Here is a 15324-nt window from a genome sequence, read left to right as displayed (position 1 = left end):
AAAAAGAACTTGACCATAAAAAAACTTCTACAGTGGCAGTAAAAACCAAGACAAAAGTTCAGAACAATAAAGCAAAGTGTTCATGAATATCATGGAGTACTGAATTCTATAAGAAATGAGCAGCTAGACTTCAGGAAAGCATGGAGCAACTTTTATGAACTGATGCTGAGTGAAATGAGTAAAACCAAGAGAATATTGCACTCATTAACAGCAACATTATGAAATGATCAACTATAATGGATGCAGCTCCTTTCAGTAGTTCAGTGATCAAGGACAATCCTGAGAGATCATTATAGAAAATGCCATCCACATTCAGAGGAAAAAAACTATGGAGTCTGAATGCAGAGCAAAGCATACTTTGTTAACTTATTAAAACATTTTTGTTCTTTTTCTCCTTATGGTCCCCCCCCCTTAGTTCCAATTCCTCTTTCATAAAATGACTAATATAGAAATATGTTAAACACGATTGTACATGTACAGTTTTTTTAAGGGTTTTGTTTTGTTTTGTTTTTTGCAAGGCAAATGGGGTTAAGTGGCTTGCCCAAGGCCACACAGCTAGGTAATTATTAAGTGTCTGAGGTTGGATTTGAACTTAGGTCCTCCTGACTCCAGGGCCGGTGCTCTATCCACTGCACCACCTAGCCGCCCCCTACATGTACAGTTTTTACCAGATTGTTCACTGCCATGGGGATGGAGGAGTGAAGGGAATGTGGTAGAAAAATGTGAAACTTATAAATTTGCAAATGTGTGAACTTTGAAAACTACCTTTGCATATAATTGGAAAAATTAAAAAAAAACACAGCAATGTATAGCAGCTATTAAGAGAGAACTGATACACTAACTGATACACTTTCAGTGCAAATTAAAGTAAACTTTTTTTATCTTTCTTACTTTTTTTTGGAAATAAGGCTAATAATTAAATATGTTCTGCATGATTGCACATGTATAATTGACATATTGCTTTTCTTCTCAGTGAATGGGAAAGTTGTGGGACAGAGGGAGAAAATTCGGAACTCAAAATTTAAAAAGCATGTCAAAATAAATAATAAATTAAAAGAATATGGTGGTTATTTTGGACAAGAAATTGTAGTTATTTAAACTAAGGTGTGTGCTGATAATTCCCTAACTTCCATTTTCCCAAAGATGAATAGACAGTATAAAATGGAAACTAAACATAACAAAATAGGTATACTGTTAAAAGTCAGCCCACACATGACCTTTTTAAGTATATCTATTGCTTGGAATACTAATTTTTTTTACAAGGCAGTGGGGTTAAGTGACTTGCCAAAGGTCACACAGCCAGGTAATCATTAAGTGGCTGAGCTCAAATTTAACTCAGGTCCTCCTGACTCCAGGGCCAGTGTTCCATCCACTGCACCACCTAGCTGCCCCTTGGAATACTATTTTTTAATAAGAAATGATGAGCAGGTAAATTTTAGAAAAACCTGGAAAGACTTTCATGAATTGACGCTGAATGAAATGAGCAGAACGAGGAGAACATTTTAAACAATTTAAACATTGTATGATGATCAGCTGTAACTGACTTCTCTCTTCTCAGCAATACAGTGATCCAAGACAATTCCAAAAGACTATGCCATTATTTTCATTTGGGGGGGGGGGTTGTGGCTTTTCCCTTTTGTTTTATTTCTTCTTTCACAGCATGACTAAGGTGAAAGTGGTCAGCTAAATAACACAATTGGTAGAGCACCAACCCTGAAGTCAGAAACACTTGTGTTCAAATCCAGCCTGAGGCACATACTAGCTGTGACCTCGAGCAAGTCACTTAACCCTGATTGTCTGACATCCTGGGCCATCTCCAGTTGTGCTGCTTCATCTGGCCACTTCACCCAGAAGCCTTCAGAGGAGAAAGTGAGGCTGGTGACTTAGCACTACATTCCAAATCCAATTCAAGTGTCATGGCATCCCCTCTCTGATGTCATTGTCTTCTTTGAGAATGAAGGACAAACTTATCATCATCAAGGCAGGAATATGTTTTCATGACTGCAATGTATAATCTATATCAAACTTAATATCTGATAAAAGTGAATGTTGTAAGCTATCTTTACATGTAATTGGAAAAAATAAAATGCTAGTAAAAATATCTTTTACTGAAAGATTATAATGCTATTTATAGTCTTTGCTTCAGGAATTCCACTTTATGGAATATGGCAGAGGAGAAAGAGGAATGAAAAAAGGAATAGTAATTTGTAGAGATTTGTTCATATAGGAATTGAGGGTTAAAAAAGTGTTTGAGAGAGGATCACTATGAGTGTTGAAGTTCCCTAGTAAGAGAACAACAGGTGAGCAGCCTCTGAGCCAGATTATGACATGATTCATTGAGGAAGAAAGGAGAATGTCCTAGTTGTCGAAGACAAAAACTACCAGAATCTACAATGGGTGATTAAATATGGATTAAGTGGTGATAGTAGAGAATAAGACTGGAAATGGCAGTGGAGCCCAAGAAATGATCCAGGTCTGTCCCTGACCCCAGTCAGCAGGTTGGGTGTCAGTGGAAGTGTGATAATGCAGGAAAGGGCAGCAAGGTCATGTAGAGGAAGTGAAGTCTGTGAGTTTAGGAAGAGGGAGGGGTCAAGTGCTGTCCAGGCAACTTCTTGGTCACCTGCAGCTTTCCAGGGCTTGTCTTGCCCCTGCTTGGCCACCCTCTAACCTTCCAATAGCCTGAGGCCCTGGGTCAGTTTAATTGCTGAGAAAAGTGATAACTTGAACTCATTCCTTCATGAGTTACATACTTTCACCCTGTCATATCCACTCCATTCCAATGATTTTGATTCCCTAGTTACCATTGTTCATATGCCATTCTTCATTCCTACTAATTATTTCCCTATTCTCATCCTTTTAACTCAATCCCCTCAGCCTCCCACTCTGAAGCTCCCCGGCTCTTCTAATGTACTCTCTGGAATGCCTTCTCCAACAAATAAAACTTCAAATGACCTTCCATAATAGCTGAAGCAATGTACAATTATATCCACAGACCTGCCAACTTTAGATTCTCCTTCTCTTCTCTTATATTGGTTAGTTTAGTGGGTGCAAGGTTAAAATTTGGAATTATTTTGATTTGTATTTCTTTTATTATTAGTGATTTGAAGCATTCTTTCATATGGTTGTTAATAATTTGCAATTATTATTTTAAGAATTGTTTGTTCATATCCTTTGATATGACACAATTAGTAATTACATTCATCAATATGTTAAGATTCTTCTATAAAATAAAGACTTTGGATCAATTAGATGATCTCTGAAGTCCTTTCTAGTTTTTTCATTCCTGTGTTGTATCCAGAAAAGATTCCATTCCATCAGGCCAGCAGAGTGAAGCCACATATTTAGCCATAGCCCTGCCAACACTGAGTCCCCACTGATCACAATTCTTTATCCCAAATTTGATGAATATGAGGATCTGCCTCAGACTTGTTTCATTTTTTTAGCACTTTAGTTATTAATGGAGTTGAACATTTTTCAGGTTATTAATGATCCACTTCATTTAATTTATTTGATGTGAATTTCCCAAGCATTGACTATATTGTTTACAAAAGCATATTCAAGTTTAATTATTTTTATTTTTAACTTTCTTTTTAGATTATATTATTCCATATCTAGAGCTGTCAAGAGTTAACTTTGAGCAGATAGCTTATTCCATTTTGGGATCTCTGTATTAAGAGATAAGATGGAGGGTTTGTGAGTATCCTTGATTCAGAGGTAGCCCAATGTGGTCTTTAGACCCATCCTGACTGCATTACTCTGGACACATCACATCCCTTTCAGGGCCCAAAGGAGTACTCTGACCAAATTGCAGGGCAGCCTCACATCTCTGTTGGTAGAGGATGCTCCTTATACCAATGAAATTCTAGGTCTAGATTGTTTTAAAAATGCTTAATTTTTATTAGAATTTTCTCAGGTTAAATTTTGGCAAAACAATGCATCTATTATAATTTGATCTAATAATTTTGTCATAAGAGAAAGGATAGTCATAACTTAGTGCTAGTAGGGACCTCAGATGTCATATAGTACAATCCCCTTCTTTTACAAATATAGAAATTGAGGTCTAGTGAGGTTAAGTATTGCTTGGGTTCTCACAGATATTCTTAGAGACAGACCCCAGATTTGAACCTGTGTTTCCTGACTGCAAATTCAGTACTCCTTTTACCACCTCATGTGATAGTACATTCTTATCCCAATAAATAAAAGTAGGGTTTGTCTTCAGATCTAAAAGTGGAGTGAATCCCCAGAGATCCTAACATAACCCAGCCAGAGTCCACAGATGAATAGGACAATTCTCGACCATTTGTCGTATTGAAATAAGCAAAATTTATCTCAGGATAATAGGTCACTGATCTCTGTCTTAGATTAGATTTAAAGGTTATAGGATTACCTGTGTTTATTTAATATGTCTTGTTGAACATGTTCTAGTTTGTATGCCAGCCATTAAAAAAATTCATATTCATGTCCCTGGGGTACTGGGAAACCAGAATGAAGGAATAATATAGAATTAATTAACCAAAATAAATATATTAGATTGTTACAGACCAACAGACTGGCCAGAAAATTCAGATTGTGACAGCCCTGGGTCAGAGCACGCCAGGCAAACAGTTCATCCTAACCAATCATGATGGCGCCACCCCAAGCAAAGTGATTCTCGCCAGGCAAGATTCCACTCCAGGGAAAGTGTTCCTAACAGCGCCAGATGCTGCAGGCGTCAACCAGCTGTTCTTTGCAGCACCTGATCTGTCTGCACAGCACATCCAGGTAAAGCAATGTGGATTCCCAAAAGTCTTTTTCATCTTATATACAAATAAGGACCTAATAAATTTTTTACTGTAGGACTAAAAAAACCACCATTGTTCCTTACTAGTTTAAACATAGCCAGGGAGTGGATTTTTTTTTTATCCATTCATTGTGGTGATGAATCCATTGGAATTCTTTTTTGGACTTTCAGTAGTAGGCTAGAACAAGAGTGGGTCAAAGCTAAACAGAGAAAAGGAGTGTGGGAGTCCTGAGTTTTAAAGTCAAGTGACTTTGACGTGAAGTCTTCTGTGTTATTCAAACCTCTTTTTCTGAAATGATGCAGATAATTAAAATTTCATCATATATACATTAATTTATTTTTAAATTCTAAACTTAAACACTAAATAGTATTTCCATATACACAACAGAACCCAAAGAGATTGTATTTCAAACTGAATTATATGTGTTTTTTGGATGAGGATAATATATAGGAATTTTTAAGTCTTAGTTATTTAACTGCTTTTCTTCTGATAGATTATCTCCAAGAAAATAATTTAATCTTTTCCTTATTTCCTTAAAGTCAAAGAAGAATAAATAGTTGAAATAGTTCTATTTTAACCTGACTGACAAAATTAGTATTAAAAAAATCAAAAAGCAAAAAAAACCCAAAATTAGTATTAATATTATCATTCAATTCATTCAGTAAATAATTTGGTTGCAACTACCGTAAACTACTCTGTGTGTGTGTGTGTGTGTGTGTGTTTGTATACATATAAGGTGCTAAGCCATTCATTGAACTTACTGAATGCACTCCTCATTTTAAATAATCTAGTATCCTAAGGAACTCCCCAACAACACACATTTTAATTCTACCATCAACATAACTCATACTAGTCATATGCAGTTTTTCAAACAAACAGATCAGTTTGAGGGACTTTATTTTGTGGATCCTTTCAGTCACTCAAGTCTCAAAAAAGTTGGATATCATTGCCATTATTCTCTAATCATTTGCTAGGTTGTTTTACTTCTACCTGGGAAATATGTTTCCATCTGTCCCCAACTGACCATGTCCACTGCCACTACCTTAGTTGAGCTGTTATTTTTCATTTAGAGTCTTTTAACAACTTCCCAACTGGTTTCTCACATCTCTTTATCCTTCATCCAGGGCAGCCTCAAGATCTCTGTTGGTAGAGGATGCTCCTTATACCAATGAAATTCTAGGTCTAGATTGTTTTAAAAATGCTTAATTTTTATTAGAATTTTCTCAGGTTAAATTTTGGCAAAACAATGCATCTATTATAATTTGATCTAATAATTTTGTCATAAGAGGAAGGATAGTCATAACTTAGTGCTAGTAAGGACCTCATATGTCATATAGTACAACCCCCTTCTTTTACAAATATAGAAATTGAGGTCTAGTGAGGTTAAGTTTTTTTTCTCAATCTTAAAAGTGTCATCACATTATTCCTCTTCAGTAATTCTCCATTTCTCACAATATAAAATTCTCATTAATTACCCTGGTATTAAAGGTCCATTATGGTTCCCATTCCAACCTTACTTAAGTCTCCTCCTTTTCATACAATCTTTGTTCTAATTTGAAGTTGTCTCTTGCCTTATTTCACCCCAACATTTTCTTAAGTATCTCATTCCTAGAACCCTTATCCTGTCTCCCCCTCTGATTTTCTGATTTCTTTTCTCCATTTCTTTTCCTCTCCCTCTCAGCCCTTTGCAGTCAGCCTTCTGATGTCATCACTCAGCTGACACTTACCATAGTTTAGTTGCCCCATCTGATGGCCTTTCCTTGAACCTCATTCTCCTAGGATTCTTTGGAACAGTTACTACTGACCCTTCTCTGCTCCTAGATACTCTCTTCTCTCTGGATTGTTTTTTTAGCATTTTAATATATTTATTTTTTATTTCAACTCTCTCTCTCTCTCTCTCTCTCTCTCTCTCTCTCTCTCTCTCTCTCTCAGTGATAGTAATACTTCTATGACCACTAGAAGTTAAAAAAAATACCCTCCCAAAATATTTTTCGATATGTGTTTTACCTGATAAAGAAGTCCATATCTTTTTTTTTTTTGGAAACGGGTGTCCCTTTCTCATCTAGACTGGAAGTGAACCTACAGGTCTAATCCCAACTGCTTTTGGACAGGGGAACTTTGACTTGTTCCTTTGAAACTTGGATCAGTTACATGTCTTTTTGGCAGTCCGATGAGCTCCAATCCTAGGGGTTGACGATATTGATACCAGATTCAAAGTAGATTGGCATTTACTCTAGTGCAGTTCAACTCTCTGGATTTTTTAATCCTGCTAATTAATTAATCTCTCTTAGTTTTCCTCCTACCTGACTGATTGATTCTTCTCAACCTCCTTTGAAATATAGCTAGTAGAGGGGGCAGCTAGGTGGCGCAGTGAATAGAGCACCGGCCCTGGAGTCAGGAGCACCTGGATTCAAATCTGGTCTCAGACACTTAATAATTACCTAGCTGTGTGGCCTTGGGCAAGCTACTTAACCCCATTTGCCTTGCAAAATCCTAAAAAAAAAAAAAAAAAAAGAAAGAAAGAAATATAGTTAGTAGAATATTTTTATAAAGAAGCTAATAGGCCCCAGATTAAGAATACTCGTTATCATTTGACTTTATATTCTCTCTCTGGATCCCTCTATAGCAGAGATTCATGCCCTTCCTGAGCACATGTCTTGCTTGATGGTAATCATCAGACTTCAGGCAAGTTTTATCTAGCACCTTTTGAAAATCTGTGATACCTTTGATGTATGTGGCTCATTCTCATCTACATAGCATGATTTTCCCATCTAGTCAAGATTTTTATGAGAATGGTTTCCACATGTGTTGAGGTCAGCCTTCAGAGGGCATTGGAAAGGAACAGACCTGTTTTTACCAGTTGATATTCTTGGGCCAACCACAGCTTTACATAAAGTCTGTTAAGTGATGATGAGCTTCTACTTCTCTTTTTTGGTCTTGGATAGTTAAAAAAAATGAATTTGACTTGGGAAAGGGGGAAAATACTGTCTTCTATACTCTTCTCCAGTAATTGACTTCTTCCTGGGCATGTCAGAAGTACTTAATTTGTTTGTTTGTTTGCTCTAGTGTCATTTTCTTTTCTTCAGGAAGCACATCAAAGATGATTCAAATTCCCTGAAGAGGTCAAGTATGGCTGGACCCCCTTCCTTGAGGGGGAAAAAGTTATACATTTCATGGCAACTTTTTTCCATCTTTTTGTAAGTTGTTGCTCTAGTTGATCCTAAAATGCTCTTGGATTAGTTCGGTTTTTCACCAATCTTTCTTTTCCTTTCATGACGTCTATCTGTTCCATGGAGTCCTACTGCTTGGCTACTTTTCCTGTCCTCATCTGTTATATTTTCACATGGGTTTACATATTAGACAGATCTTTTTCTTTGGTAGCCAAATCTCCCTCTTTTGCAAAGAGGTAAAGTATTTTCTGGCAGGGGTGGTTTAGAGTTTTTGATTTTCTTGTGATGGCAGTTGATTCTCAGGGGTCAGACTTCTGAATAAAATTGTCACAGTTAGTCTTGATGTCTTTTCCATTATCTGTTTCCCATTTTTTTAAATCATTGGTCACTTATTTCAATGCATCGGTTTACAATTGTTTTAATTGTGTGACATTTTTATCTTTTTTTTTTAGTCTTCTAAGTTTTGTACTAATTAATTTCTTTAGATCTGTCTGATGGTTCAGACAGCTGATTCAAGAGTGCCTTCCACATTTCTAATGAGTTATTTTCTGTCTAAATATAATTAATTTCATTTTTTAATAAAAAGTTTTTGGTGTTTTCTAGTTATTTTCTCAGAAAAAAATATTCATATTTAAACCTGAGTTCCCCCTGCTACCTCTAAACCTTTCTATCCTTGTCCAGACTCCTCTTTGCATTAAAGTCACAGAGGATCAAAAATAGAGGCTGATTTAATTTGAAGAATGCCATCAAGTTGTTTGAGAGTTTTTCCCCCTACTGTTTCATCCTTTGCAAGCTATTTCCATGGGGGACATTTTGCAGATTCTGATCCTTTGCCCTGCAATATGAGATGACCCAGAGGCCCATGAGATGTAGCTTCTTGTTCCTTTGATATGCAATAAAATGTTACTCGTATCATTTTTCTGTTTATCTGCAGCTTCTTGTTCATTACACACATATCAAGATGGTGTCACTTGAGCTCTAGAAGGTCTCCTTTTTGGTCACTGAACAACAGCAATAACAATAATAATAGTTAACAATTCTGAAGCAGCTCCTATGTGGCCAGCATGGTACTAAGCACTTTGCAAATATTATCTCAGTTGTTACCACAGCTTTGGGAAGCAGGTGCTAGGATTGTCCCCATTTTTGCAGCTGAGGAAACTGAGGCTCAGAGGTGAAGTGCTGTGCCGGGTCCCACTGCTTGTCAAGGATTTAAGGTGGGATTTGCCTGATTCCAGGCCTGGTGGTTTGTGTGCTGGGGTGTTCTTTGCTGCACTGTTAGACTCTCTCCGGCTGTGGATGTTGACAGATGCTTTAAAAATGTCCTGTTTCAAGCCATTCCCCAATTGACAAATGGTCAAAGGATATGCAAAGGCAATTTACAGATGAGGAAATCAAAGTGATCCATAGTCATATGAAAAATTGCTCTAAATCATTACTTATTAGAGAAATGCAAATTAAAGCATCTCTGAGGTACCACCTCACACTTCTCAGACTGGCCAGTATGACCAGAAAGGACAATGATCATCATTGGAAGGGTTGTGGGAAATTTGGGACACTATTACACTGTTGGTGGAGCTGTGAACTCATCCAACCTTTCTGGAGAGAAATTTGGAACTACACCCAAAGGGCAACAAAAATGTGCATACCCTTTGATCCAGCAATACCACTACTGGGTTTGTACCCTGAAGAGATGATGAAAAGGGGTAAAAACATCACTTGTACAAAAATATTCATAGCATCACTGTTTGTGGTGGCAAAGAATTGGAAATCAAGTAAATGTCCTTCAATTGGGGAATGGCTTAACAAAACTGGCTTATGTATGTCATGGAACACTGTTGTTCTATTAGAAACCAGGGAGGATGGGAATTCAGGGAAGCCTGGAAGGATTTGCATGAACTGATGCTGAGTGAGATGAGCAGAACCAGAAAAACACTGTATACCTTAACAGCAACATGGGGATGATGTTCAACCTTGATGGATGTGCTCATTCCATCAGTGCAACAATCAGGGACAATTTGGGGCTGTCTACAGTGGAGAATACCATCTGTATCCAGAGGAGGAATTGTGGAGTCTAAACAAAGACCAAGGACTATTACCTTTAATTTAGGGGAAAAAACTGATATCTTGTTGTCTGATCTTACTATCTCTTACATTTTATGTTTCTTCTTATGGATATGATTTCTCTCATCACGTTCAATTTGGATCAATGTATACCATGGAAACAATGTAAAGACTGGCAGAAATTGCCTTCTGTAGGGGGTGGAGGGAGGGAAGTAAGATTAGGGGGAAAATTGTAAAACTTAAAATAAATAAAATCCTTGAAATGAAAAATAAATAAATAAATAAAAATGTCCTGTTTCTTAGCACTGTCAGATCCACTTTTTATTCACTTTCAGAAATGAAAAGAGAATGAAAGAGACAGATGGACATTTTATAGCTGAGTTTGTTTCCTGTGACCAGTGACTGTATCTCTAAGTGGCCAGTTGAGAGAGGGCAAAGACCCTCCTTATTTTTGACCAGGCTGGGCCCAGGGTGAGAGAATCTGGGCAACAAATCTAGAGAACTAATATGGTATTTTAGTCAAGTTTTAGTATGCTTATTTTGACTGTTTTTGCTGTATGCCAGTAGCAAACTTGCTAAAATATTTGCAAGGATGCAACACTACAAGAGTGTGGTATGAGGTATAACCTTACTGCCCCTTTCCATGTAGCTGAACCATTGTATCTCATCTTTTTTTTTTTCTTGTTTTTGCTTCTCTGGAGGACCAGCTTAAAATTACTGATAGGCATTTCTCTAATTTGGGGGAAATTCTCCCTTTTTTTTCCCCTATCATTAAACAATTTACATTTTCTCCTTAGAAAGTGATCTGTTCATATGCTTTAACCACTGTTGTGTTCATAAAGAGGTTATCTTGTAGTTATAGACTACTTTATATATACTAAGGTGTGTTTTTTTTCTAAAAGTGTTTATTTTCTTCTAATCCAGTTTTGTAATATTTTCTGTATTAGTGGCCTAGAAAAGATTTGCATTAGCAGCAGAAAGTCACTTGTTAAACCGCTGACTCATGTTTTAGTTTCCCTGAGTAAAAAATAGAGATGATATTTGTGTTTTATCAATTTTACTGACAATTCAGTAGAAAGAATATAGTATCAGAAGACCTGGATTCTAGTCCTGATAACACTTGAATAATTTATGAGATTACAGACAATTCACTGTATTTTTCTGTTTCCCATTTGTAAAATAAGAATAATAAAATATGTTAATCCATTTCTTGAGATTATTTGATAGATTTGGTGGAAAAACCTCCTTGAAAATTCTCTGAGAAATGTAAAATGGACTATATATGCTGTATTTATATAAAACAGATGATTTCAGTCCTGAGCAATTTTAAATTTAAAATCTTTAATTCATGTGATCTTAACAGTTTATTCTAATATTTCAGTAAGTCACAGGCACATGCCTTCTAAAGGATAGGGAGAGTGGGATGAAAGAGAAAGGGACAGAGCAGCTTTGGATTTTCAGAACAAAAAAGGAAAGAGCTTAGATTGACTCTCCTTTTCCTTTTGAGTGATACAAAGTTTATTGTATATAAACATGCAATACAGTTGGCCCCCAAACTCCCCAGCCCACCAAAGTATCATTACTCTGATTTCTTTGGAAAGGCATACAAAAGTAGTTTATTACTCTTGTTTTGTAAAAGCAATTTTAAGCTTAACTGTTGAATACATAAAGGCATTCCACTTAAAAGCAACTATTTATTATTGTTGGGCAGAAATCTTTGTTTTGCTTTCATGATGAGTAAAGTTAGTTTTAAAGATTTTGTCCTTAAAACTAACCAAAAATCACATAACTTCATCCTGAGAGAAGACTGATAAAAAATAATTTTTAAAAAATCATTTTCAGGGGCGGCTAGGTGTTGCAGTGGATAAAGCTTCAGCCCTGGAGTCAGGAGTACCTGGGTTCAAATCCAGCCTCAGATACTTAATAATCACCTACTTGTGTGGCCTGGGGCAAGCCACTTAATCCCCCATTGCCTTGCAAAAACCTAAAAAAAAAATCATTTTCAGATTGAATGTTAGATTTCAAAGTCAGTAACCAGGGTATGGGAGAATTTTTTCTTTTAATGTGGAGAGAAAATTGCTAAGTAACAACAATGTTGTTTTTTCCTTAGATTTTAACAGATCATTCTTCCTCAGACCAGACACCAAATAAAGTTTTCGATCTATGTGTAGTATGTGGAGATAAAGCATCAGGTAAATTTTTTTATTAAATGATTTGTAAAACTTGACCTTGGGCTGTGCTTCTGATGATTATATAGCATCCATAGCATCTTTTCATTTATTTACTTAGTACTTTTTTTAATAGCTAAAAATGGAATTCTATCATTTCATGGTCATCTGTTTTAAAAGTAATCTAAGAAAGTTGATTGGATTTTTCTAAAGGTTGCACTTTAAAAATGTTTTCTCATTACAGTTCTACTCACATCCAATGTAATTTATAGGTACTAGGTACACAAAAATTCATTTATCAAATGAATTCAAAACATAATTTAAACTTTTTTGAAGGGAGGAAAAGTTATAGAAGGTAATATATTTTACAATGTGTACCCTTTTAGTTAAAAAGATATTCTTTTTAGAGCAATCTTAGATTATGTCTTCTAAGGATGCATTAAAAGTGCATGTGTAGCACTGATCGTACAGTCAGGAGAACCTGGGTTCAAACTGGGCATCAGACACTTACTAACTGTATGACCCCGGGCAAGTCATTTAACTTTGATTGCTTCACCAAAAAAAGTACATTTGTGATTTTTGATAAAGATATTAGGAATTGAAAAAGATTCTTGAGGATGTTTTCTGATGAGTCTTCTTCTTCCTTCCTCTCATCTTCTAAATTTTCTCCTCCCTTAAAAAAAAGCCACAAGTTATTTAGCCGCTTATTCTCCACAAAACCACTGTAAAATTTTAAACAGTTCTTGGATATTGTGCTATATTTTGGCTGTTGATCTTGTTAGGCAATATGGTTTTAAAATTTCTGATTTGTCTCAGCAACATAGTTTTTGGTAAATTAATTTTTCATTTATATTTCTAGCTATTATTAATATAATTCTTATTCTGTGATAATTGGACTACCTTGTACTTACTTAATCATTAAGTAGCTGCTTGATGTGAGTTTGTGCAGTTAAATTGAATTCTCTACCTTAATTTATTGCTAGATATGGCATGGTTGTCATGGTAAACAGACAAACCAAATATTCTACAGTGAGTCATTTCAGAAGATTTTAATAGAAACAGATCACTAAATCATTAGAAAGAAAACATTTTATTGTCATTCATTCTATATAGATATACATCTCTTTGTATATGATATTAATAATGATTCTTCCCCTGACTTCATATAGTTTCTTTTATATTTGTTATATAAAAACCAAGAACCAACTTAATCTTCTTTCATTCAGACGGTAGATTGTAGATTTATTTTACCTGTTATGGTGAATGCTTTTAGTTTGTCTAATGTTATCAGTTTTGTTTTCCATATTATGAAATTAAAAAGTGATTATATCAACCTATAATCAATATGCCATCTAAGCATCATAGAGAAAAATGCATTGTTTTCCATTTTTAAGTAAGTAGTAACATTTCTTGACTGATTTTATTAGAGAATATTTCAGTTGTCCAGAGATAGAGATAAGAATTAGAAATTTTTTTTATATTTAATTGATTTTTAAATGTGGAAGAATTTGATTTCCTTCATCTTTTTTTTGGTTAAATAATAAAAACACAATAATAAAACATGGTAGAATCATCCTAGATATTTGAGCTTAAGTACCCCAGGAAGAGACAGCTGTTGGTAAATGAATGAGTGTCATCATTGTGGCACTGAAGTGACCTGGGATCTTGGCAAAAACAGGAAATGATCCTCCATGTGCTGTACCCCCTGTGCCCCCTGTTCTGCAGTGACCAGGGCAGAAGGTGAAAGGAGGGCAGAACATATTAAGACTCACACAGCTTTTTGCTTGTTGGCAGACATCAGTTTAATCTGTTTGAACTCATGTGGTCTTTGCCCAACAACCCATGAGTTTGATACAGTTCTAGTGAGTGCTGGTCTTTTGGCTATAAACAGAAGTCAGAAGACATAATGAAGTTGTAATTAATTTAAAGGAATGCTCACAGATTTGCCTTGGAGAGAGGAGTTGGTTTCATCTTGTGCCCAAAGGCAACAAGAAACATCTTTTTGTGGAACATTTAGTCATCTTGTCTTCCGATAAACATTAACAGACAAACTTCCCATGCTGTAGCTAGCATCTGTTTTCGAGGGTAAAGAGGTAATGAAATTCTGTGAGGAACTCAACAGATTCCTCCTCACCAAATCAGTATAAACTTTGATACTCAGTGAGGGCCACAAGGAAGGATGCCAGAAAAGATGGTTTGCAATCAGTAAATGAGATCAAAGGCTTAAAAGTTTCTACCCTATATGTCATGATTACTTTCATAAAAAAAATTATTTGATTTGTGACTTTTTCCCCTTTCCCCATTCACCCCTCTCTCTAATTTTTAGTCTTTTCCCATCTGTTGGTTCCTTCCCTACAGCCTTTAAAAATTCCCCATCCTTGAAACATTCCCGTCCCTTCAAGCTGTTGCCCTCAAAAGTCTGCTCTTTTTTACACTTCCAGAAAAATTTGTGTCGATTTGTTGCCTCCATTTCCTCTCCCTCAAGTCTTTACTATCTGCCTCCTGACTTTGTCAGTAAATAACTCTTTTCAGAGTTACTGGTGATTTTTTTAATTGCTAAATCTGATGACCTTTTCTGAGTTCTATCTTTTTTGGCTACTGTTTTCTGCCTATATTTTTGTGTCAATGATTGTTCTTTTTCTCAGTATTCATGACAAGCTCATCATCCATGTCAATCTTCTTAAACCGTGGAGGATTCCCAAGCCTCTGTCCTGATCTCTTTTCTCGGACTCTTTTTTTTTTGGGGGGGGGGGTGACATCAAGTAGCTCCCATCAGTTTATGCTATCACCTCACTGCAGAGGATTCTTAGAGCCATATGTGCATCCCCAATCTCATCTGTCCAACTGCTTATTGGACATTTCAAACCGAATATTCTGTAATCTTCCAAAACAAAATGTTGCCTAAAGAAAAGGCATTATCTTTCCCCTCAACTCCACTTCTCTTCCCACTTGAATATTTCTCTCGAAGGCATCCTCATTCATCCAATGACTAAGGTTTATGACTCTTGCTCCTCCTGCTTATCCAGGCGCATAAGCAATCTTATAATTTGTACCTCAGCTATATCTTTTACTCTGACTGATTTTGTCTATTCATTCATTCTGCCACCACTTTTGTTAAGTTTCTCATTACCTTTTTCCTCAATG

At 36.0% G+C, this 15324-nt stretch overlaps 1 protein-coding gene across 4 annotated transcripts in view; it reads left to right on the top strand.

Annotated features, from left to right (window-relative positions):
- The window catches only part of NR2C1 (nuclear receptor subfamily 2 group C member 1), an 89423-nt gene that overhangs the window by 34739 nt on the left and 39360 nt on the right, over positions 1 to 15324 (top strand). For 3 of the 4 annotated variants that reach the window (XM_074226603.1, XM_074226601.1, XM_074226602.1), the window contains 2 exons: positions 4531 to 4761; positions 12123 to 12204. In XM_074226603.1, coding sequence (XP_074082704.1) covers positions 4531 to 4761; positions 12123 to 12204 — 313 coding nt within the window. The remainder of the gene's footprint in view (positions 1 to 4530; positions 4762 to 12122; positions 12205 to 15324) is intronic. The other variant, XM_074226604.1, reaches the window with a different exon arrangement.

The sequence above is a fragment of the Macrotis lagotis genome, chromosome 2, assembly GCF_037893015.1.
Source record: "Macrotis lagotis isolate mMagLag1 chromosome 2, bilby.v1.9.chrom.fasta, whole genome shotgun sequence".
In the NCBI taxonomy this organism is placed as follows: Eukaryota; Metazoa; Chordata; class Mammalia; order Peramelemorphia; family Peramelidae; genus Macrotis; species Macrotis lagotis.
This window is presented reverse-complemented; position numbering and strand designations above follow the sequence as displayed.